This window comes from Choloepus didactylus, chromosome 2 (genome assembly GCF_015220235.1).
Source record: "Choloepus didactylus isolate mChoDid1 chromosome 2, mChoDid1.pri, whole genome shotgun sequence".
In the NCBI taxonomy this organism is placed as follows: Eukaryota; Metazoa; Chordata; class Mammalia; order Pilosa; family Megalonychidae; genus Choloepus; species Choloepus didactylus.
In genome coordinates, this window is record NC_051308.1 from 217,749,130 (window position 1) to 217,772,396 (window position 23,267).

The window sequence follows — 23,267 nt, forward strand, 5'->3', positions numbered from 1 at the left end:
CCTGATTTTTCTATAAACCTACAAGTTCTCTAATATTAGGGGAAAGACAACAACAACAACAACACATTGCTGGGCTCCACTCCCAGGGTTCCTGATTCAGTGTGTATGGAGTGAGGCCTGATAATTTGCATTTCTAATAAATTACCAGGTGCTGGTCCTGGTCTGGGACTTCACAATTTGTATTCTTTTGTGTCTGTTATTTTCTGTACAGCAATTCCAATGTTGTATTTATTTTACGGGGGTCCACCTATGATTTCATTTTTTCATTTGAAAGAAGAATATTGCAAAAAAAAAAAAAAGGCTGGAACTAGTTGACCAGAAGGCCTGTTATAAGCAGGAGTGGGTCTTCTTAGGTATCAGTATCCAACACAGGGTAGAAATCAGTGCTTAAGGAACGAAAGAATAATTGGATGGATGAATGGATGGATGGGTCCTCCATTAAATAGGTTTAACCTGATAATTTACCATTCTAAGTCTGTCTCTTGGCAAACTGAAATCCTGCCATCAGAACTTTCCTCAGTCATCCCTGGGTCCCCAACACCAAACACAGGGCCCAGCTTAGTGGCAGGAAATACACACTTGGTGAAAGGATGGAGTGATAGGGGATGGGGCTCCCGAGGGCAGAACTCTGACAAAAGTGGTCCCCGTAGAGGGTGCCCTCCTGCAGGGCCTTCCAGCTGTGGAGGGGGAGGGGCGCTAGCTACACAGCTGCTTGCATTTAAGGTAGAACAAGGGGCTTCCCCCACCCAAGCCTCGGAAGTATGGGGGAAAGCAGGCAGTTCCCCATTTCACGCCCACCCTTTCCAGAACTCTCATCAGAGTACAGGGGAAGAGGTGGTTATTTTTCTTTAATTTTTAAGTCAACAGTAGTGCCAGCACTCCAGGGTTTAAAAAAATTAAAATATTGAGTGCCTCCTGCGATCCAGGCACTGGATTAAGAGCTTTAGGCAAGATTATTCTCCCCATTTCACAGATGAGGAAATAGAGGTTCCCGTAACAGGCTCTAGCCTGGGTCCTCGCTTGGAGGTGCGGACAATAGGAAGGGGAAATTCTCGTGCGATTCCTTCCTCGGAGGGGCCTCCTTAACAGCTGTCCTGCCGGCGTCGCCAGCTGCCCAGCCAGTTCCTGTCCCTTTAGGAGCCCGCGCCCGCCCCGCCTGTTGCTCCCGGAGCCTGTCCTTCTGCAGGGCCCCAGGCCCCCCACGGGCGGCATGGAGTTCTCCGAACTGATCCGTACTGGCCGGGCCCAAGCCGAGCTCTTGCGGGGCCCGGAGGCGCCCCCGCTGCGCGGCACGCTGTGCGTCACTGGTCACCACCTGCTGCTTTCGCCAGGGCCCCAGGCGACCCCGGACCTGTGGCTGCTGCTGCTACGTAGTGTCGACTCCATCGAGAAGCGGTGAGACGTGGCGGGGGAGTCCCCAGAGTTGGGGCGCGCGCAGCTCGGCAGGGAAGGGGGGAAGGGCAAGCGCAATTAGAGCTGCATCAAGTCCCATCCTATAAGGCTTGTTTCTCTTCCCCCGGTGGGGAACGGGGGACACTGAGCCTGGGATCGTCTGTCCCCAGGGTCGCGGGTGACTCGGGCACCATCACGCTACGCTGTAAGGATCTGCGGGTGCTCCAGCTGGACATAGAGGGTGTGGAAGCGACTCTGGACATCGCCCGCTCCATTGAGGTACGCCGGGGGCGCAACAGAGGCCCTTAAACAACCCCTATCCTGTACCGAGGGGAGGAAACAGGCCACTATGAGAGGGAAATCCACATCCAGTGTTATCCCTGGACGCGGCTAAATGGCTGTGGGGGATGCAGGGTGGAGGGGTATGTGGAGAGGCGGAAGCTGCAGAGCGGAAGGGCTGGAAAGGGGCGGCTGAGTCGATTCCGACCTTTCCCAGCCCTTTGACTTCCTTCCCCAGGCGCTGTCCTCCCTGGAATCGGTCATCACCTCCTTTCCGTTCTTCTACTGTCCCAAGGGCCTGAGATTGGGCGACGCCTGGCACTTCCACCCGCCCGAAAGCTACTACAAGCGAGTAGCTCGCGAGGTGGGCGCGGTCGTGGGGGCCTGGGGATGTGGAAGCGCCGGGCCTGGTAAGGGAGTGGGGACTGGGCACTCACTGGGTGCCCTAGATCTGGCCTTCGCCCCTCCCTGCGCCGCAGACCAACGCGTGGCGGCTGAGCGAGGTGAACGAGGACTTCAGCTTGTGCCCCAGTTACCCCCGCGCGGTGATCGTGCCTCGCGCGGTGGGCGACGAGACCCTGGCGCGCAGCGCCCGCTTCCGCCAGGGAGGCCGCTGCCGGGTGCTCAGCTACTACCACCCTCCCAGCGGAACCGTGAGCCCCGCCCCTCCCCAGACTCCGCCCCTGGGACCGGCTGCTTCCCTTCTTGGCCTTCTTCTGCTCTGGTCCGGCCTATTCGCCGCCAGACGACTGCTGGGGATATCGCCCTCCTCTGGCCCCAATCCCATCCTGCCTCCAATAGGCCCCTCCCCCCCGCGCTTGTCGGGGTCTCGCCTTTCCCTGACCCCGCCCCCGGCCAGTCCGGGCTGCTAGAACCCCAGTCCCTTCTTTGTCAAACACAGGACCCGCCCACAGTCTAACTGGATCCTTCCCCCCACCAGCCTCGAACACACCCAGGGAGGGACCGACCCCTCGCGAGTTCCACTTCTAAGCCTTTGCCATCTGTAGCCCTGTTCCATGCAGACCCGGCCGAGGGACTCCCGGAGCGCAGTCCCTGAGCCCGGGCCGGGTGGGTATGGCCTCCGGAGCTGGGTCCCTGCCTGCAGGTGCTGCTACGCTCCAGCCAGCCGCTGACCGGCCCCCAGAAGCGACGCTGCGCCGAAGATGAGGAGCTGCTGCGGGCAGTGTTGGCGGGGGCTCGGCCCGGGGCCCGGGGCTACATCGTGGACACGTGTTCGGCCCAGGCCGCTAAACAGGCTCGCATAACCGGCGGTGGCACCGAGGCCAAGGCCGCCTATCCTGGCTGGAAACGGCTGCACCGGCCCCTGGAGAGGTGAGGGACACCGCAGGGCTTCCCATCCTCTCCTAGGCTCTCCTGCAGGACTCTTGGTGTGTGTGTGTTTAGATGCATCTGCTAGGAACCCTGGAGACTGCCATCCTGCAAAGTGGGCCATCCCCACTTGCACATCCCCACTGTTAGAGCTCATTACTCTGTAGGCATCCCAACCTCTTGACATTAAACCGAAATTTGTCTTCCTGGAACACACCCCATACACACATAGACACATGCACCTTCTCACTAGACTCAGCCCTGCCCTGAGGGCCTGCCCAGGGTATGTGTCCTTCTGTCCCCAAGCAATGGTAGTGCCAAGAGGATGTCTTGAGGGAGTTTTGGAGCTCTGAGTGGACTGCTCCCCTTTCTGGAATACAAACTCTCTGTTCAACCAACACTGATTGAGCCCAGGGGCTCTGATATGCCAACAAGTCCAGACAAGGCTGAGATCAGTGGTCAATGGCAATTAGAATTCAGAAGGGTAAGTGGGAGCCCAAAGGAGGCATCCTCTTGGTAGTCCAAAGAAAGATTCTCTGAGAATAGGATGCTTTAGCTGAGACCTGGAAGAGGAGGAGGACAGAGCCAGAGGGAGGGAAAAAGACATTCCAGGTGGAGGAAACTGCAGGTGCACAGCTGCAAAGAGCCTGGCCATTTGTCCAGTTTGGAGAATTCCAAGTACTTCAGTATGGTGCGAGTGTAGAGTGTGAGGCGAGAGTGGAGAGAGATGGGGGTTGCAGGCACAGCAAAAACCTGAAAGCCATGATCACGAGTTAAGACTCTATCCTATAGGCAGTGGGTAGTCACTGAAGGCTTTTAAACAGGGCTGACAAGTCTCCATTAGATTTTCTGATAAGAGGTCACTGGTGACCTTGAGCAGAGCCGTTTCTGGGAATTAGAAGCAGGGCCAGAATCCCAAGAGTTTGTGTCTCTCACATCAGACTGGGGATCCCCAGAGTATTCTGTACCTGTCCCATCAGACTGGGGAACTTCCAGGGTACTGTGACACTTCCATCAAATCGGGGGCTTCCCAGGGCATTCTGTGTTTCCCCAGAGGACTGTGACCCTTTCCCAGATAATGCTGTAAACTCCCCTTACTCTCCCAACAGACAAGGTTTCCTCAGAGGGTCTTGGGTTTCTGGATGGGGAATCCTCAAGGATACGGAAGTACTTCCATCAGATTAGCTCTTCAGTGGATTCTGTGCTCTCTGAGACTGGGCCCCCCAAAGGATCCCGTGTCCCACCCATCACATGGGCCCCCGGGCAGGGTTCTTTTTCTCTCTCCTTGGGTTGGCATGCTCCTGTTCCCAGGCCATGTACACTAGGAACGCGGGCTGCGGAGTGCTGACCAGGCTCCCACTTGCCCAGGGGGCGGCCCCTACAGGAGAGCTTCGTGCGCCTGGTGGAGGCCTGTGGGGACCCGGAGCAGAGCATGGACCGCTGGCTTAGTCGGTTAGAGGGCTGCCGCTGGCTGGCACACGTGAAGGAGGCGCTGAGTACTGCCTGCCTGGCAGCCCAGGGCATGGAGAGGTAAGGCCCCCACCTATGAGGCAGAGAACAGGGCAGAAAGGGCTGGGTTCTCAACCCTTGAGCACAAAGCTGTGTCTCAGGAAGCAAATGCAGCCTGGAACTGGGCCATTCTCCTCCTGGCCCGGTCACTCCTGGCTGCTGTTGACTGAAGCCCTGGGCCCACAGGGAAGGGGCCTGGGTCCTTGTGCATGGGGCTGAAGGCACAGACAGCACCCTGCTCGTGACTTCATTGGCCCAACTCATCCTGGACCCCATGAACCGGACCATGGCTGGATTCCAGGAGCTGGTGGAGCGCGAGTGGATCCAGGTATGTGGCCAGCCAGCCCCAGCCCTACCCCTCCATCCAGAAACCCCTGCTTCCTCGTGCCCAACGCTCTGCTCCCTTCCCAGGCCGGCCACCCCTTCCAGGTGCGCTGTGCCCACTCAGCCTTGTCCCACGCCCGCCCCAAGCAAGAGGCACCCACCTTTCTCCTCTTCCTGGACTGCGTGTGGCAGCTGGGCTGCCAGTTCCCGCTGTCGCTGGAGTTTGGGGAGGGGCTGCTGCTGGCGCTGTTTGATCACGCCTATGCCTCCCCTTTTGGCACCTTCCTCTGCAACAGCGAAAAAGAGAGGTGAGCTCAGGGGGTGCCAAGGTGAGGCAGGGGGCAGGCACAGGAAAAGGGTCAGCACTTGCTGCATTGGCACCTTATTTGCTTAGAACAAAACAGTTTCTCTTTAGGAGAACTCTGTTGTCCTCCCCTCCCCTACCTCCGGACCGCACATGACTCTAACTTCTACATAAAGCCAATTCTTCAGACCTGCCCATCCCACCCACAGCCAAGAGCAAGTGTGCCTCTGGCTAGAAAACAAGGATCTAAGGGGAAAGTTGCTGCCAAAAGAAATCATTTTTGGGGCTCTCTGCCACTTTGCAGGGTCGATTCCAGTGAAGTAGTAGCATAGGGGTTGAAAGCTGAGTCATATTTGGGCTTAAATTCCAGCTCCACCTCTCACCTGCTGGGTGATCTTGAGGAAACCTCTCAGTTTCCTCATCTGTAGCACCGGGAAGACAAAATTAGTAGCCATAATCTACAGGGGTGGTGGGTGTGAGGATTAACTGAGGTTAGCATAACTCCTGGCACACAGATATGTACAAGAAGCGGTAGTTATTTTTATTATTTGGGTGGCTGGTTGCACATGCTCCCAGTAAGCCCCCATAAACCACCTTGTCTCATCACGCTGAGGAACGGGGGGTAGGTGGGGGGCGGGGAGGAGGGCATCTTGTTTCTATTAACCCCTCTAGTGGGACATCCAATTAGAAAACTGTCACCTTTTATTCCTTCTCCCCATCCTTCGTATTCACTTTCACTCTTAGCTTGGATCCCTCCTGTCAGAACATCCTTCCTACTGCCCTAATCAAAACCCCTGTTCCTTCCTACCTGGACCACTGAAACAGCCTCCTCACTGCTCTCCCTGACTCCACTTTCCTAAGTTTTTCTAAAACTTTTGGTCCAGACCTATCAACATTCACATTGGGCTCTTTCCCACTCTGCTTTTGCATATGTGGGTCCTCTCCCAAATGTTTCCCTGTCTTTGCACACCTGGCAACTTCTGCTGATAGACCCAGCTCAGACATCAAAAATCACATTCCTGATGAGACTTCCTTGACACTTTTGGGCAAAGCTAACTTGGTTTCTCCCTCTATGCAGAACAGCTGAAGAACTTGTTCCTGCTCTATTCTAGTTTCCAGTACAGGATCTGACTGACAGTAAACTTTGCAGGAAAAATGAGAGGTTATTGCTGCCCCAGTGTAGCTCTTACCCCAGAATCCCAGGGGGCATGGCTGGAGCCGGACTCACTCCTCCACTCCCTGCAGATGCCTGTGTGAAGTGAGGACTCGAACACACTCCCTGTGGTCTGGGCTCAACCAGCCAAAAGAACAGCGGAAACTCCAGAACCCACTCTACGTCCTCAATCCCTTGGCCATCTGGCCCTCTGTGGAGCCCCAGCCTGCGACTGTGGCAAGGTGACTGCCCCCTCCCCAACCCCTTTGCCCAGGGGGAGTTATCCCTCTGGTCAACTTCCTAACCTGTCCTCCTCCTCTTCAGGCCTGTTTCTGCGCTGGACCCGCCCTCCTGAGCCTTCAGAGGTGGCATGGGAGAAGGTGTGGCAAATAGTGACAGAAAGAGAGAAGACAGGGGACTCTCAGCCAACAGCCTCAGACTCAGAGCCCCAATCCTAAGCACTGGCTCCTTGGATAGTGACTGAGATGTTCCTGAGACCTCTCTAGGCCCCTTAGCGACTTCCGACCCTGGGTGAGGGTGCCTGCAACCCAACCTAGCCAACAATACTGACATTCCAGTTTTGAAGTGTCCAAAGTGTAAGGAGAAGGTCCAAATAATAAAGGTATCCATGATTGGCATCGGCTTGCTGGGGTGTCAGTGAGAAGGGAAAATGGTGAAACAGACCCCACAAAATATCTGACCAGAAGACATTTATTTCCAGACTAATTTATTTCTCAGAGTCCTAAACTTTCTGTGAGCAGCCTCCTGGTCCGGATGGAGATCCAGCTTCTTAAGCTTCAAACTCAAACTCAAAGTACTGTGGGTCGAAGTAGTGGATGCGAACATAACCATCTTCGCCGCCGCTGCTATAGCTGGAAAGAGACGGCCAGGGATCAGTCAGAAGCCTGTTCTGGAAGAGGCAGGCCTGCGGGGCAAGGCATGGGAGAGGGGCAGAGACCTGGCCCAGCTGAGCTCAGCTCCCTTAGCTGGGGCCCTACCTCTTGCCATCAGGATGGAAGGCAACACTGTTGATAGGTCCAAAGTGACCCTTAACTCTTCCAAACTCCTCTTCAAAGGCCAAGTGGAAGAACCTGGGGGAGAGGGGGTGAAAGGACACAATTCATTTTCCATCTCTTCCCAAACACTACTGAGGTGGCACTCCCCAAGGGCAAACTATGTAACAAAAAATAAAATGGGGAAATTGGAACAAGGGGAAATGAATGTGAACAAAATAAGATGAAGCTAGGGGAAGACTAGACCCAAATGTCTGCCTGAATATACAGCTAACACTTATTGGTGCTTACTACGTGTTAGTGCTCCAAGAGTGTAACAAGCATTCACTTGTTTATTTTATCTGCACAATGTTATGAGGTAGGTATTGGTATTACCACTGTCCCCATTTTACAGATAAGGAAAGTTGGGCACAGAGAAATACAATGATGTGTCTAGGGCCTCAGAGGAAAGTTCACGCTCAAATCAACTAAGTTACACACTTATTACAGAACCACTGCAAATTTGGCTGCATTTTCTAGCAGCCAATGAAATAAGGGCAGCCTGTTCAGTCATATGGTTTGTGTGAGGTTTCAATTTGGAAGAGCTCCCTCCTCCCTTACCTGGCCTCAAACTTGCCAATCCTGGTGGAGGTTGTGGTTACATCCATGGCTTCCTGACCACCACCTAGAACCACCTGAAGGAAAGAAACTCTAATAGGCCCAAAGAAAGGGCAACCAAGTCCTTTTTCTGTTTATTTCCCTCCCATTAGACTGGGAAGATATGAAGGGAGGGGGACTAAGAGACACTTCAGCCACCTCCTGCCCTGTTCCCTGGGGCTACCCAACCATTCTGCTCTGCCACTGCTCGGGGAATCTCCTCTGCCTGACACCATTTCCCCCCAGGGTTTGTGGCCCAACTGCCAGACAAACATCTAGATCCAGGAAGCTTTCTGAGGCTTAAGCAGGATGCCTAGAGGGGTTCCCTTACGTGGTCATAGTTGGGAGAGAGGGCAGCTGAGTTGACAGGACGTTCTGTCCGGAAAGTCTTCTGGTGTTCGAGGGTTGTGGAGTCAAAGAGCTGGAGAGAGAAGGCAGGGAAGAAATCTGGAAAAGGCGCCTTCTTGGGGGAAGTCAGGCAGGTTGGAGCTGTGCAGCAGGCGGGTGGGAGCAGCCCTGCCTGACCCTTCCGCAGGCTCACCTTGGCTGTGTTGTCCTTGGATGCGGTGACAAACATGGTCATGTCCCTGGACAACTGGATGTCATTGATCTGCCGGGAGTGCTCCTTGACATTCACCAGTACCTCTCCAGACTGGAGCAGGGGAAAAAAAAAGAGGCTCTAACCGGCCCCGAGCCTCACCTGCCCCACTGTTCAGCCAGGGTTCTACACTACTTCTTGCCCCATCAAGGGGAGAGTGGGCCTGGGCATGGCCTGCCTACGTACCCCCTGAATCAATATTTACTCCCTTCCCTGGGCCCAGTACCACACCCTGACCCGGCCCATGAGTGTGAGTTTCACAAACACTGCTAGGCCATCCAGAATTAGAAAAAAACATACTCATGGCCACAAATCTATGGATTCATTAATGAATCATATTAAAATGGTAGAGCAGTTGCCATTTATTCCTTCCTTCAATGAACATTTATTGAACAGCCACTATTTGCCAAGCATTGTGTCAAGCACTTAATAATACATCATTTAATCCTCAACGATCCCCTGAAGTGGGTATTACCACCTCAATTTTAAGAGGAAGAAACTAAGGTTCAGAGAAGAGGCATGAAAGCCAAATTCACACCCCCTTCCCACCCACAGTCTTGGTCAAGTCACCCCACAGGGACTGTTGCATGTCCATCATTTTTGGTCTCCTCAAAAGCCTTCTTATCTCCTGACTTCCCTTCCCACTAAACAACCAGCTCAACTGTATAATACAAAGGGCAGAATTTTGGGATCAGCCCAGTATAGCCATGTGATCTTGGACCCATTCCCTTCCAGAGGGTAGGCCTGGCTCCTCCTGGGCCACACAGTCAGTGAGTGACCTTTATGGTATTGTGCTTTGGAAGCTCCGGAAACCCAGGCATCTGAATCAGAAATCTGAGACAACCTGGACTTGACCCTTTCCTCACCCCTCAATCTAATTAGTCACCCTTAAATATCTTTGGAATCTGTCTAATATTCTGTATCCCTGTGGCTATTATCCTACTTCAGGTCCCTTCTCCAAACTGCAGTCTGAAAAGTCTTTCAGAGAAAATACAATCATCAATAACCCTTTAAAGATTACTACCTAAAGGAAAATCAAAACTCTCTAGCTCCTGACACCCAAGGACATTTAAAACCCAGTCCCTATCTACTTTCCCTAATTCCACATTCTAATGACACCAGACTTCCTTTCCTGAAGAATCCATGCACTGTATCTGCTTTTCCTGTTCCTTTTGCTTGTGGCATGCCCTTTCCTTCCTGGAGAAGCTTTGTTTATTCTTCACAGCTTAATGCACACCTACTTCCTCTGTGACGGAGTGCACCTTCCACCCTGTCGAGGCACAATTCACACTCTGACTCATGTGCTATCTGTTTACAAGTCTGTCTCCCCCTGGGACAGAGATCATGTCTGATTCATGTCTGTGAGCTTGGAGCCCAGTACAGATCCAGGCACTCAGTGGTAGCAGGAAAATGCTTATTTGTGATAATTACTAATATGTCCTGAGTACTCCATGACAAGTTAAATACTTGATGTCATTTGATCTTTAAAATTTTTTTTACTAATAAACAGGCCCAGGGAAGTAATGTAACTTGCCCCAGACCACACAGCTAGAAAGTGGTGAAATCTATATTTGAATCCAGCCCTTGCTCTTAACCACTGCACTGCTCCTGCTCTCATAAAGAATCATTCTGGTGGGCTCAGGCCCTATGTGGTGCCTTACCTTGGCGCTGTACTGGTTGAGCTCTCCGCTCTCATGGCCTGCAATGATGCACTCCCCCAGGGGTCCCCAGACGGCACTGGTGATCTTGGAGTCATTGCAAGGGATCTTCATGTAGGGCTCGTTGTTGTCTGTGTGGAGCAGCATATGTCAGGCCCTGGGGTATTCACCTCAACCCGAATCTCCTCCACCCCAGCCCTAGCTTCAGCTCTCACCAATCTGGCTCGGATCCCGCAGGTCGAAGAAGCTCACAAAGCACTGGTAGCCCATCTGCTTGTCCGTGGAGAACATGATGATGTTGCCCCCAAAGTCAAAGCCGCAGGTCCGGACAGCTGAGTTGGTCTTGAGTAGGGCCAGCTGCTTCCCTGGGGACAGGCAAAGTCTGGGCTGCTACTTACCCATCCATTGCCACAGTGGGGAGGACACTCCCTACCTGCCCATCATCATGTCCTACTGTTTCTCCTGCTCCAGTAACTCCAACCCACCCCTCTCCTTTACCTGACTTTCACTTCTTTGGCTCAAATCTTTTAACTTCTTCCCTGTAGTGCCTCCTCAGACATCCCACTAATATGGCACTGCTCACAGTGGATTGCAAAAAATCTGTCTCCGTCTCGGATGGCGCTCCTCCACAGCAAAGACCTGGTCTAATTTCTCTGCATGTCCCCAGTACCCATAAACCTGGTATAGAACTGGGTACCCAGTAAATACAAACTAAACAGAGCAGTTTAAAAGGCTTCCCTGTCTTCAGTCTCAGCCCTTCCAATGCATACTCCTCACTGCTACCTGAACTTGCTAGAAGTAAATGGACCACCACTCTGCCCTGCTCAAAGAACTCCACAACTTGCCAAGACCTACAGAACAAAGCTAAGCTCCTCAGTTTGGCCATCAAGTTCTGTTCTGGCCCTGGCCTACCTCATCAGCTTTGTCTTCTCCACTGTCCATCTACTTTACCCTCCAAGAAGCAAGAACTCCAGCCAGAAGAGATGACTTGGATGTGACACTCACCATGGCTTCATTCTCACATGTGCCAAAAGCAATCCTTCTCATCCTGTAAGCCTCAGCTCATAACATTTACCTTGGGAAACCTTCCCCAACTGCTTCTACCCAACTCCAGGCAGTCAATTGTTCCCTCTTCCTCCAACAGTATTCTATGCTTCCTCCAACATGGCTTTTATCTTACAAGAATGCCTCTTTTCTCTTCCATCTTCCTCATTTTCTTGGCTGTCTCTTGTTCCCTAGATTGGGAACTGTTTCTGGATTTATCTCCATTTCCTCAGAACTTGTTCACTTAAATGCTGAAAAAGTGAATGACCCATGCTTACCTGTTTCACAGTCCCAGAGACGACAGCTATTGTCAGCTGAGCCGGTAAGCACATGTTTGGTGTCCCCTGAAAAGAGTGTTAAGAAACACGGCCAAGTTCACCTGAACCCTTGTCCTTTGGAAGGCCAAACGAATCACATCCTTGTTCAGTCTTTCTTCCCCCCCTCCTACCTCAGAGGATTCTCACCTCCTCATCCAGAACTGGAACCTGTCCCAAATGTTATCCCAACCACGGAAGAGAAGACAGGGAGGTATCATTCTCTAGACTCACATTACCATCTGAAACCCCCAACCTCCCACTCAGCAGCCTCTCTATTGCTGAAGAACTTGGGAGCACAGACTCAGAGCAAAGACAAGGATACAGTCAGCGTCCACACACCACACAGCACCAGTGTGGCCTGTGTAGGTACCCAGCCTCTCACCATTCACGGAGTACCATACATTGACAATCTGGAGGAATCAAATGACAGGATACTACACATCCCAAGCAGGACAGTACAATCTCCTATTTTTACCCCAGGAATCCCCAGCAGCCTCCAGCCAGACCAGATTCTGCCCTCTCCTGCTTATTTCTTGGGAAATTATCAGGGAGCTAATAAAAAGACCGTCTCCTGGATTCTCCTCCCTTCCTGTAGAAAGACTGCACGGGATCAGGAGGCTTGCAAAAACATCCTCTTTGCCACTGTCCCTGGACTCTTGCTTTCCCCTTCCCAAACCCCTGGAAGAGTAAAAGGCCAAGCTGAGCTTCAGTCCGGAAAAACAGTTGCTTTGGTGCCCTGTCCAAGTGGAAGGAGTTGCTGGTAGAGAAGCCTGCGTTCCAGCACTGCTCTGCCTCTATCTCAGTTTACTGTCTCAAATACAGCTCTTCTCCCCTCTGAACTTCAGTTTTCCCATCTGTAAAATGCTTCCTTCAAAGGGTAGCTGTGAGGCTCCAGTAAAATGATGTCTAAGGGGTTTAAAATATAAATGACTGATGTTAATTAAGCACTCAAATGTGCCAGGCAGTGTGCTAAGATCCTTTCATGAATAATTTCATTTAATCCTAAAGAATACCTTGAGGGAGGTACTTGAGGGAGGTACTACTGGTACTTATATTTTATAAAAATGGAAACCTGAAGTTTACAAAGGTTAAATGACATGCTCAAAGCCACAGTGCTAATAGATGCAGGAGTCAGGATTTAAAGCAGGTCTGTTTGGCTTCAGAACCCCCACTTTTAAACACCATGGTTAACTTTCTCTCTATGGAGGTGCTTGGAACAGCAGTACGGCAACAGGATGTTTGCACACTGTGAGTGCAGGATGGGGTCGGGAAGAACTGATAGAAACAGAAAGTGACTGAAAAAGGGGTAACCTTTAAACAGACCTTCAAATCCTATGTTTCCCTCGTTGCCCATGGACCAACTTTCCCCTACAAGGGATGGTCTGTCTCTTATCCTGGTATAATGCTCGTTCTTCCCCAAAACAGACTCGTCCCGGGCCCCTGAACAGCTTACCCTCGCCCCCCTCCCATAATTCTTGCTCTTATTCTCCCCGGCTACCCTCCTCCTTCCACCAACGATCGGGCTCTTCTCCCATTTTCTCCGGTAAATTGCTCCCACCCACCTACCCCCGAGATGGTTTCTCCCTAATTCTCAGAACGGTGCACTCTTTGGTTCCCCTCTCGCGGACACCCCCATCCCCACCACGCTGGTCCCGCCCGCCCTCCAGGCCACGCTCACAGGGTCCTTGGCCACGGTGAAAAGGAGGTCTCCCTCGCGGTTGTACTTGATCTGCGTAATGGACCGCTCATGGCCCTGCAGCAGGATCGGCTTCTGTGGAAACAGGACGGGAGTGTCAGCGCCCGGAATCGGGCCCCTGCCCCAGCCCAGGACCCCCACACCAACAAACCCCCTTCAGTGGCTCTCACCATCCCAGCGGCAACGCGAGAGAAGCGATAGCGTGCGCAGAACCGGAAAAGGCCTTGGTTCCACTTCCGGGTTATGGGTTCCCCGCCCCCCCCCCGGTTCCCGGAAGTAGAAGACAGCGGCGTTGCCATGGCGGCGACTGTAGGTGGGTAGCCGACCCCGACCCCCACCGGTTGTTTATTTTCTATCCACCTCCACTGCCCAACCTTTCCCTCTGCTATAACTCCGGACCCCAGGCCCCTAGACTGACGTCTCCGGCCTCCCCAGGCCTGCCAGTCGCACTCGGGATGTCGGAATGCGAAGGAGGGATATGACCAGGCTGGGGATAAGGGTGGGCCAGGAGAGGGCCGGGCCGGGATGGGAGGCCAAGGGAGGTCCGGGCCGGGCCGGCGGCCGGCTGGGGAGGGCCGGCAGGGTGACTTAAACCTCCATCCAGGGCAGGTGCTGGCCCTGGTGCTGGTGGCCGCTCTGTGGGGTGGCACTCAGCCGCTGCTGAAGCGGGCCTCTGCCGGCCTGCAGCAGGTTCATGAGCGGTCCTGGGCCCAGCAATTGCTGCAGGAGATGAAGACCCTCTTCCTGAATACTGAGGTGCGTCTGTAAACGGCCCTTCACTCTGGGGTGGCCGCTAAGGATTTGGTCTTGGTAGTCAAACAGGTCTGAGTCAAAATCCAGGCTCCACCATTTACAAGCTAGATGTTTTTGAATGTGTCACTTGTCCTTCCTGAGCCTATGTTTCATTATCTGTAAAATGGGGATACTAATAGAAACTACCTTATAGCACAGTTGTGAGGCTTAAGTGAGATGAGGCACACTGGGCCTAGTACATAAGAAGTGCTCAATCCATGGATGCTGCTGTTGTTACCGTGATCTCTCCAACAGACCTTTCCAGAGGGAAGGCTTGGAGCTTAGATTGGCCCTGTGCAGGGAGGAATGAGGAGAGTTATGGAGAATGCCTCTGACTCCAAGGCTGCCAATCTAGGTAGAGGGAAAGACAAGACATGGACTCAACCACCTCTCAGGGCTAAGGGCTATGAGAGAGGTACAGATAAAGTGCTTTGTGTGTTCAGAGGTGGGAGGCTGGAGCTGGGGAACTCAGGGAAGGCTTCCTGGAGAGGGTGACGTTGACACTCAGGACCTACCAGAATGGAGAGAATGGGAACTAATAGATCTTAGGGAGAGGGCATTCCAGGGTAAAGGCATGGAGTTTAGTCAGTAACTGTTTCCCTCTTTGCCCTAGAAAAGTCCTTCTGAGAGGACTTAGTGTTCCCTGGGCCCTTCTAACCATTCCTCTCTCTAAGGAAAGGCACATAGATGCTAGAAGCTCAAAGTGGGGAGCATTGCTCAGTCTAGCAACCACACTGAATGCAGCTTTACCCTGTTTCCAGTACCTGGTGCCCTTTCTTGTCAACCAGTGTGGCTCCCTTCTCTACTACTTCACGTTGGCATCAACAGGTAGGTCTCTGGATTGAGTCATCTTGGGGAGGGCCCTTGAAATAACTTGCTCACATCAGTGAGGAAAGTCCACTCTCTGGTTCTCTCTTTGCACCCTATTCTCTGAGCACTATGGCACAGTGGGCTGGTTATGAATATGCGGCCAGTACTAGGGTTGGTTTGATAGCTTTGAGCGGCAGCGGAAGAGAAAGGTTCATCTTGCTGTACTAAGTGCTGGCTTTGATGTGTCTGCTTCCCCTATGTGTGAGCAAGTCCCTTATTTGACTCTTGATTTTATATGGTCTGCTTTATTGCATGGTGAGGATTAAATTCAATAATATTTGAGAAGCATTTGGTACACAGTAGGAGCTCAATAAATATAAATTTCCTTTCCCCCAGCATTTGTTGACTGCCTTTTATTGCATCAGATGCTGTGCTAGAGTTTTACACATTTTATTTAATTTCCAGCATGACCCTGTGAAGCAGATATGATTATCTGCAGTCAGGGGATGAAGTTACAAAACTTTGGGCAACTTATTTCACCTCTCTTAAGTCCCATAGCTTATCAGTGCAGATGGATTTGAAGCCATATATTACTTAAAGTTTTATACTCTTCAATTCTATAATAAGACCTCCTGCTGTGTTTCAGCTGCCCAGGAGTCTCACCCAAGCCTCTAAGAGACTGAGGGGATTCTAGGCCCCAGATAGCACTGGGGAACCCCTCAGAGGCCATGGAAGGGCAAAGCGATAGCCAGCCTCCAAATCTGCCACCCCAGTTTCAACTAGAGTCACTCTGCTTTCATCTGTTTTACACTTTTGGCTTCTCATAAGATTCCCTTTAAAGAAAGTTTGAAACCTCTGACTTAATGCACTCCCTGCTGCCCAGGAATGCTGAATCCTCTGGCCAGCTCCCTGCAGTGAACCATTTACCAAGGTGTCAGCAAATGGCAGTTTTAGGACCCTGGTATCTCATCACCTGCTCTGCCTCTATCTTCTAACAACACACTTTCTAATACTCAGAACTGTAGTCATTACTGGCCAAGCATCTCTTGGGACAAGATCCATACATTATCATATTTCATCTTACAACAACCCTACAAAGGAAATGTTATCTTGCAATCACGGTTTTACATGTGAGGAAACTGAGGTCCAGAGTGTTTGAATGACCCAACCAAGATTACATTGGGAAACCTAAGTCTGCCTCCCTCCAATGCCCTGGCTCTTCCATGGCACTGTGCTGCTCCCCTCCGCTGTCTCCCATTTCAAACCAAAGTCTTTAGCAAGCACAGCGTGCCATGTAAGGTATGTAATGTTAAGTAAGTAGGAATGAGTAAATAGGAGTGGTGTGGCAGTTTTATGGATGGGTAATGCCAGGCACACCAGGGACTGGGCAGGGAATGAGGGCAGGACAGTTCCCTCCTCTCCCTGAAGCAAGTGAAGCCTGGGAATGCTGGGAAAGAATGTGGTGAGGAGCCAACATGAGTATCCAAGTCTGCTTAGTAGTTACGAGTCTTGTTGTAAAACAAGTAACTCAGCAGCTGGTTTATCAAGAGTCAGTCCCTTGCAGCTTCAAAACTAAGGAACAGATCCTGGACTATGGTGACCTCTACTCTGTGGGGCTGTCCTGAACATGTACCTGACCTCCCACTTCTGACATTTTATTGTCTTTTCTTTAACTCCATTAAGGCCCATGCCTGAGCTGAAACAAACAAAATGTGCTTTCCCTGCTGTTGTGGTTTGTCCATATCCATCTGGTTCAATAAAGGCACAGGCTTTGGAGTCAGGCAGACCTTGGCTTAAATCCTCAATTTGCCTCAATGTATGTGACTTCTTTGAGCCTTTGTTTCCTTTCCCTATGCAAAATGGTGATAATTCTCTCCCTGCACTGTTGTGAGGAATAAGTGGTATAAGGCATAGAGCACTCAGCACATAGTATGTGCTTAATAAACAGTGACTTGGCTTGGACTTATTGCACTTGTTCCACTGCATTCCTTGGGTTTTGGGTGTCTGTCTGTTTGCCATCAAACCACAATGGTGCTACGCCTTGGGGAACAGGTCTTCATTTCAGAATCTTGAGGGAGCACTGAACTTGGAGTCAAAAGACCTGGGTGAGTCCTAAATTTTGCTCTGACTTCACCTGAAAAATGAAGGGCCATCTTGATAATGAAATGAAAGTGTTTTGTGCCTAGAAAGACACTTTTTACATCTCAGGGATTCTTCATTCTAACCACCCAGATCTGACCCTAGCAGTACCCATCTGTAACTCTCTGGCCATCGTGTTCACGCTGATTGTTGGGAAGATCCTTGGAGAAGATATTGGTGGAAAACGTAAGTCAGGCCACTGCGAGTGTGGCAAGCAGCTACTTGGTCCTTGGCATACCCAGATTAGTTACTTTCCAGAGCCCATCTCCCATGGATGGGTGGGGAGAGGGCTTCCCCATCCTGCCCCCTTCTCTATTCAGCCTCCAGCTCTCTCATCCTTTCCTTCCAAGTTTCCTTCCCTTGGGCAGTCTGGGTTGGAGACAGAGGTTGGGGTGGGGGTTGGGACCACACCCTACCTGAGCTCTGTCCCCTGCTCTGCATCAGCTCCTACTGGCATGGCTGAGCTCAGAGGCCCTTGATTTCTGCCCCTCATCCCAGGGGCAGTCGCAGGCATGGTGCTCACCGTGACAGGAATTACACTCTGCATCACAAGCTCAGTGAGCAAGACCCAGGGGCAGCAGACTACCCTTTGAGTGGCAAGAGCCCACTCGGCAGCTCTGCTGACTCCAGGAAGACCCTGGGCCATGAAGTGCAGGACAGTGAGCAGATGGACCTAGCAGCTTCCCTCTGTGAGCCTCAGCTTCCTCATCACGTATGGGGATAACACCTACCTCATGGGTTACAATAAGAGAACATGAATGAAAGGGTTTTGTAACCTTCAAGTGCTGTTCAGCTGCTAATATTTAGCACAAGAGACTTCACACTCACCCTCAGCAACCTTTCTGGCCCAGCCATCACCTTGGCCCTAGCCCAGCCACCATTACTGTGGCCTGATCTGGGCCATCTTGGCAGTGGCCGTGAACCTCAGGACTCCAGCTGTGGACTTTGAGCTAGAAATGCAAACAGGAGGCCTCCAAGGTTCAGAGTGCCTTGGCTGACTGAAGGGGTGGAGTTGAGGGGAAGAAGGTCCATCAGAAGCAGCAGGTGTAGGTGAGATGAGCTGTCTGTTGACCTTGCTTGTCCCACCCATGAGGTGGGCGAGAATCCTCAAATGCCCAGCCCTTCTCAAACAGGTAGACAACTGTGGGCCCCGGCACTGTCCAGCTGCAGCACACAGCACAAAGCAAACACCTAGCAAGTGATAGCTTTCAATAAATCTGTGGTAAACAGACAATGGTCTTTATGTATTCTTTTATTATGACAAGCCCGCTTCCAAGTTTGTAGCCTCTCATTCTCGGTCTGGTCTTTCGCTGGCCAGAGAACCCCAAAAGGAAATGGCCTTGCAGCTAGGACTGCTCTGCTCAGAGAGGAAGGGGACACTGGACTGTGGGCTTAGATATACAGCAGTGGGGAAGGGCTGAGGAGGCCACAGGCTACCCTGTGAGCTAGGGGAGGCATAGCTCGTTGGGATCAGGCTGCTGGAGGCTGAGGACAAAAGGTAGCTGCAGAGTACTGGTCCCCAGTTTCTGGCTGGAATTGCTGGCTCTCAAGATGCTGGAGCAGGGGCTGAGGCTGCTCCAGCCCCAGGCTGGTCGTTTCCCAGGAACAGGGCCTCTTCCATTGTCTGCACTGACCTCTGGAGACATACGGGATGGGGCTATTAGCATCCTCTGGCCAACCTCCAGCCCTTAGCAGGGAGCTCCCTGACCCCAGGAAAGGAAGAGATTTTTAAAACTCAGGATCTGCCCCCTCATTTAACAAGGTAGGAAGTCAGGCTCTGAGATATTGGGAGAGTCACAAAGGGGAAGAACTGTTCCTGGAGCCCAGAGCTGCCAGTTTCCAGCTCAAAACTCCTCCCATCCCAACATATTGCTTCCAGCCCCAGCCCACCTGATCCAAGGACCTCTCTGTCCAGGTGTCTTCATCATCAGCTACTTCCCGGGCCCCTGCTGTCTCTGTCCTTGGATGGGGAGCCTTGTGTACTTACTTGACTCCTAATGAGGGAGGCAACATCAGCTGATGTCCAGGCTAAGGAGCCCTCAGCATTCTTTCCCTTGACCTTCTCATCCACCCCACCCCTCTCCTGAGCCTTGCTCCACACTTCTCACCACCTCCGGATGAGAGGGAAGTTGAGAGGAGGGCTTTTGGCCCCCATCCCCATCCCTTCCAAATCTTACCCCTGGAGTCTCATCCCTTTGGGTTAAGCATTGCCCTCTCCATGTGCTGCTTGTCACATGCCCAGTCCCTGTGAGGAGACAAGGGACTGGATATGCAAGTGGGGGAGCTGGAGACATTCTGCTGAGGCCAGAGTCAGCTGTTCCTGGGATTTGCCCCCATGGACTTCCCCCACAACAGCAAAGTCGGCCAATGTCATATCAGAGTGCAGCTGAGAAGGGCCTGGGCCCCAGGGCCCCTCACCTGATAGAAATGAGAGAGCGGGAAGCTTGCTTCTTGGCTGAATGGCCTGCCGGGGTCTGGCATAGAAAGCAGATGGCTCAACTTGGCTTGGTTCCTTTGGAGAGGGCTGGGTGGCCTGTGCCCCGTGGCCATGGGTCTGTAGAGGGACAGTGGGCTTGGGCCATGGGGGCTAGCTGTCCTTACCTTCCCTACTCCCTAATCCAGACCCCCTTCAAAGTGCCTCTGATGCCTGTGGGAGCTTGGGAGAGGAGACGCCCGCATCCTCCCTTCCTGCTCACTCTTCCCATCAGGCTACCATATTGAGAGGCAAAACAGCTGATGCCTGGCATTCAGAAATGCCCAGTGGAACCAGGCTGAAACTTCCCCCCACACCCCCACCTCTCCCTCCTGCTCACTGGCTCATTTCTTAGGAAGGCTCAGGCCTGGGATCAGATGTGGAGCTGGTAAGCTCCCTTGGACCCTGCTATACCAGATATGCCAGTTCTCTCTCAGCATCCAGCCTGGCAAGAGGGAATTAGGTCCAGAAAATCAGAAGACCTCAATAGGGCCTAGATGAGCTGGCTCTCTGACACTAACTGTGTGATTCCAAACAAATCACTTCACTCCTTTGAGCTTCAGTTTCTTCCTCTGGAATAAGGGGATAATCTGTTTCACAAGATTATTGAGAGGATGCAGTGAGATAAAGTCAGAGCTTGAGCTGGAGGAGACAGCCAGTCACTCCCCTGCCCTCCCGTCCCCTACGGCCCCCTCATCACCTACCGCCTGCCTGTGGCACCTAGACTTTGGGCCTGGGGGATGCCTGCAATGAAAGAAAGGCTGTATGTAGTAGCCACAGGAGGACATGATTTTGAGAGCACACAGACCAGAAGCTGGCTTCCTCTGCTCCAACCTGGTACCCCTCCACCTCATGCAAACATACCAGCAGCCCCTGGGCAGTGAGGGGCTGGGCACCAGCAGCTCCAGATAGGGCAGGGCCTTGAACTCATCCTCTCCAACAGCCACATAGTAACAGCCACTCACCAGAGCCTCCCCTGCTGACAGTGGGAACCCCTCTAGGGTGCAGAGTCTAGGAAAGAGAGGTAAATGGGACAGGGGCCATGGACAAGATGCCTCATTACATTCAGCAGACTAAGGGGGTGGGTCCAGCTATTCCCAGGGTGCCCTCTGGCTGCTGGCCCTCTGGGTATCAGGGCCACCATGGCTCGGCTCTGGAACCAAGGGCTGGGCCAGAGGGGCTTTGCCCTGGTATAGAAGGAAGTTCCATTTGGGGGAACATGCTTTCCTTTTGCCTTTTCATCCTCAGGGACAGCCCAAACCCATGAGGAGGTGCCCCTTTGGGGACTTTGGACCTCCCTAGTCCCCATACTTACTTGCATACAGCCCCACTCGGCAACTTGGCCTTTTCGGTCAGGAGCTTCAACACTGTTTCCCAGTCCTGGCTGGCAGCCCAGGATACCTTCAGGCTAAATGGGGGGCTTAACAGATCCCCATTCCTGAACACACTGAGACAACGAGCAGTCTGGTAAGGAGGAGGGTCCCCAGGGCCTGTTGCTCCCATCCAGGCCCCAGGACTCCCATTGTGTGAGAGGAGAAAGGGTGGCACAGGGGCCAGAAGATGCTCCAAGAATCACTGCATTGGTCCATTCCCACCCATCAAGTATTTTGGACTTTTTACATTCCCACCAGTGACCAGAGACTCCTGGAGCAAACCCACCCCTATTTTCTTGGTCTCAAATGCCCCTGCTCCCTGACACCAGAACTCACTGGATATAGCAGGGGGCACCTGCAGGCAGCCACCTTCCAAGGGCTCCATCACATAGGTGACGAGTCACTGGGGGACCCTGAAACCCAAGTCAGTCCCCAAGGTCAAGAGAGTTGGGGCCTCTGGTTACATGAATCAGTCCAAGGTGGGTGGGGTGAAGGGGGAAGGAACCAGACCAGGGTGGGGAGCAATAAGTAGGGATGAAGACTGGTCACACCTTTCACCTAAGGGTACCTCTACTTCCCGTAAGTCACTTCATTTCCTACTCACCTCCATGTTGAACAGCTTTGTTTCTTTTGGGGACCACAGCCTGGGACTAAAGGAAAAGGCTGGGAAAGGAGCAAGGGAATTCTGCACCCCAGGAAAGATAACAACTGACTCCAGAGTGGGCAGGGGAATGCCCACCATGGAATGGGGAAGATCCTGCTGTTCCCCGGGCCCCTGACTACCCAGACCAATTGGGGAGGCATTCCCAGGAGGGGTGGGAAGACAGAGGGGCAGGGGACAGCCTTCCCCAGGACTCACTGGTAGCCTGCTATCCGTCCCTCCAGGGGGTAAATAGCTGAAAAAACAGAGAGGTCATAGGTCACCTTGGGGAGCCTGGTTCCTCAGCAGCCCTGCAGCTGCTTGAGTATGGGGCTGGGACCCAGGGCACCAGGTGTCCCTCCCCACTGGAATAGCCTCTGTCATCTCAGTCCAGAAACACATGCTGGCACTTGAACCTGTCTTCTTTAGGGCCCTGGTTCAGGCTGGGAATCCAGATGGGGTCTCAGATGCAAACCATAAGACCAAAGGGTTGAGAGAAACTAGTTCATTACGCTTCCTGCTGTATCCCAGGAATTTTCTCATTCATGGGGTAGGTGGTTTTATCTCCATTATGTGAGTCACAGGTCACAGAAGAAGTAAGTTACAGAGCCCAGATTCTATGTCTGGCTCCTGACACTTTGCTCTTTGCATTATAGAAAGAAATCTCTGCTGAGAGTGAAGAGTAGGACCTGGAAGCCAGGTCTGAGTTAGAAGTTCAGATTGTCAAATTCTCCTGTTTTAAGAGACACAACCCCACCCTGATGCGATCCCAGCCTAACAGGAGCACCAGATGCCTAAGCACAGCAGGCAGGAAGTGAACAGCTGGATGTAGAGGGTCTGATGGTGGTGGTAAGGGATCCCATCAAGAAGAGCTTCTGGGAAAGGGGTCAGGAGAACAGTTTCCTTCCCCTCAGCTGGTCCTGGCTGTCACGGGCATAAGCATCAGTACCAGATAGACTTCAGTTTGAACTAAGGCTCAATCATTTGTTACTTGTGTACTCTTAGGCAGGTTACTTAGCTTCACTGCCTTTTCCTTCTAACTTCCTTTCACTGTATTTCTCCTTCTAACTAATGAAGATAAAACCACTCCTCCATGGGGTTGTATTAAATGAGAAAAATGTATAAAGTATCAGCACATACATTGTAAGTACTTAATAAATGCTATTGCTGTTACTTCCCTCCCTAGATTGTCTGACCAGCCCCACCCCACTTACTTTAGCTTGCGGAATCGTTCAAAGCCAGCAGCCACATACCACCCTCCATTCTGCAGGTCTGCCAGGTCGGTGACAGGGTGGCCGTGACAGGGTGTGTAGAGGGCACGCACAGCCAGTGGGGCCTGCACGGCCGATGTCACCTCACGGAGGAATGTCTCCAGGGTGGGGAAGCGGTGCTGAGTCACCACCAGTTGATGGCCTGGGTAGAAGGGATCCCCATTCCTGTACACCACTACCCTCTTGGCCACTGGACTGCTGCCCGCCATAGTGTATCCTCAGGCAGAGACGCAGAGCTGTTGCCAGGGAACTAAAGCAGGGCTGGGAACAGTGCCAATCAGAGGTGGAGTCCTGCCCTCTTGCCCAGGAAGGCAGGGAGAACCTCTGCAGGAGCATATATGTGCATTCAGGATTTCACCTGACCTGCCTTTGACAGGGCCTCATAAGAGCTGGGTGGGTATGAGCCTTATATACGGAAGAAACCCTGGAGCTCAGAGATGGGCCCACAGTCATGCAGTGAGAGAGAGTTAGAGATCAAACTTACACACAGAAGTTCCAATACTTGAGAAGGAAGAGG

General features: G+C 52.4%; 4 protein-coding genes across 12 annotated transcripts; 2 read left to right on the top strand and 2 right to left on the bottom strand.

The window, feature by feature from the left end:
• The first annotated feature begins 822 nt into the window (after positions 1-822).
• LOC119527634 (myotubularin-related protein 9-like) lies at positions 823-6,928 on the top strand. Its single transcript, XM_037827855.1, is given in 11 exon segments — positions 823-1,395; positions 1,563-1,671; positions 1,910-2,035; positions 2,151-2,324; positions 2,777-3,003; positions 4,369-4,530; positions 4,696-4,837; positions 4,921-5,141; positions 6,383-6,514; positions 6,516-6,532; positions 6,615-6,928. Coding segments are annotated over 11 exon segments (1,629 nt in total). The 5' UTR covers positions 823-1,210; the 3' UTR covers positions 6,749-6,928.
• A 55-nt stretch (positions 6,929-6,983) lies between these two features.
• On the bottom strand, positions 6,984-13,484 carry EIF3I (eukaryotic translation initiation factor 3 subunit I). Its single transcript, XM_037827854.1, has 11 exons — positions 13,423-13,484; positions 13,235-13,327; positions 11,879-11,966; positions 11,518-11,583; positions 10,411-10,560; positions 10,199-10,326; positions 8,481-8,591; positions 8,271-8,360; positions 7,904-7,977; positions 7,289-7,381; positions 6,984-7,162 (listed from the first exon to the last, which is right to left on the bottom strand). Exons 1-11 carry the CDS (start codon positions 13,423-13,425, stop codon positions 7,081-7,083), a joined length of 978 nt encoding a protein of 325 aa, XP_037683782.1. The 5' UTR covers positions 13,426-13,484; the 3' UTR covers positions 6,984-7,080.
• Positions 13,485-13,528: 44 nt separating this feature from the next.
• On the top strand, positions 13,529-18,227 carry TMEM234 (transmembrane protein 234). Of its 8 annotated transcripts, XM_037827865.1 has the most exons (5): positions 13,529-13,565; positions 13,857-14,008; positions 14,806-14,872; positions 17,087-17,179; positions 17,492-18,227. In XM_037827865.1, exons 1-5 carry the CDS (start codon positions 13,550-13,552, stop codon positions 17,584-17,586), a joined length of 423 nt encoding a protein of 140 aa, XP_037683793.1. In that variant the 5' UTR covers positions 13,529-13,549; the 3' UTR covers positions 17,587-18,227. The 8 variants fall into 8 exon arrangements, with proteins under 8 accessions (XP_037683793.1, XP_037683789.1, XP_037683790.1 ...); XM_037827861.1 differs by lacking the exon at positions 17,492-18,227 and having other exon boundaries at positions 17,087-17,483; XM_037827862.1 differs by lacking the exon at positions 13,529-13,565 and having other exon boundaries at positions 13,573-14,008.
• Positions 18,228-18,234: 7 nt separating this feature from the next.
• Positions 18,235-23,112, bottom strand: DCDC2B (doublecortin domain containing 2B). 2 transcript variants are annotated; one of them, XM_037827856.1, is made up of 10 exons: positions 22,694-23,112; positions 21,699-21,735; positions 21,176-21,252; positions 20,782-20,913; positions 20,331-20,477; positions 20,171-20,210; positions 19,412-19,547; positions 19,171-19,238; positions 18,884-18,987; positions 18,235-18,629 (listed from the first exon to the last, which is right to left on the bottom strand). In XM_037827856.1, the coding sequence occupies exons 1-9, from the start codon at positions 22,957-22,959 to the stop codon at positions 18,925-18,927; spliced, it is 966 nt and encodes a 321-aa protein (XP_037683784.1). In that variant the 5' UTR covers positions 22,960-23,112; the 3' UTR covers positions 18,235-18,629; positions 18,884-18,924. The 2 variants fall into 2 exon arrangements, with proteins under 2 accessions (XP_037683784.1, XP_037683785.1); XM_037827857.1 differs by lacking the exons at positions 21,176-21,252; positions 21,699-21,735.
• Between the last annotated feature and the right edge of the window lie 155 nt (positions 23,113-23,267).

Excerpts from the sequence above, each read along its gene's own strand:
- EIF3I (XM_037827854.1), bottom strand. Across the intron at positions 10,561-11,517 it reads TCTCTGGGACTGTGAAACAG|GGAAGCAGCTGGCCCTACTC; the intron begins GTAAGCATGGGT and ends GCCTGTCCCCAG. Across the intron at positions 7,382-7,903 it reads ATTGGCAAGTTTGAGGCCAG|GTTCTTCCACTTGGCCTTTG; the intron begins GTAAGGGAGGAG and ends CCTCTCCCCCAG.
- TMEM234 (XM_037827858.1), top strand. The coding sequence starts at position 13,778 with ATGGGAGGCCAAGGGAGGTCCGGGCCGGGCCGGCGGCCGGCTGGGGAG. Across the intron at positions 14,009-14,805 it reads CCCTCTTCCTGAATACTGAG|TACCTGGTGCCCTTTCTTGT; the intron begins GTGCGTCTGTAA and ends CCCTGTTTCCAG. Across the intron at positions 14,873-17,086 it reads CTTCACGTTGGCATCAACAG|ATCTGACCCTAGCAGTACCC; the intron begins GTAGGTCTCTGG and ends CTAACCACCCAG.
- DCDC2B (XM_037827856.1), bottom strand. The coding sequence starts at position 22,959 with ATGGCGGGCAGCAGTCCAGTGGCCAAGAGGGTAGTGGTGTACAGGAAT. Across the intron at positions 21,736-22,693 it reads GAACGATTCCGCAAGCTAAA|CTATTTACCCCCTGGAGGGA; the intron begins GTAAGTGGGGTG and ends CTGTTTTTTCAG. Across the intron at positions 19,548-20,170 it reads CTAGGTGCCACAGGCAGGCG|ACCCATGGCCACGGGGCACA; the intron begins GTAGGTGATGAG and ends GTCCCTCTACAG.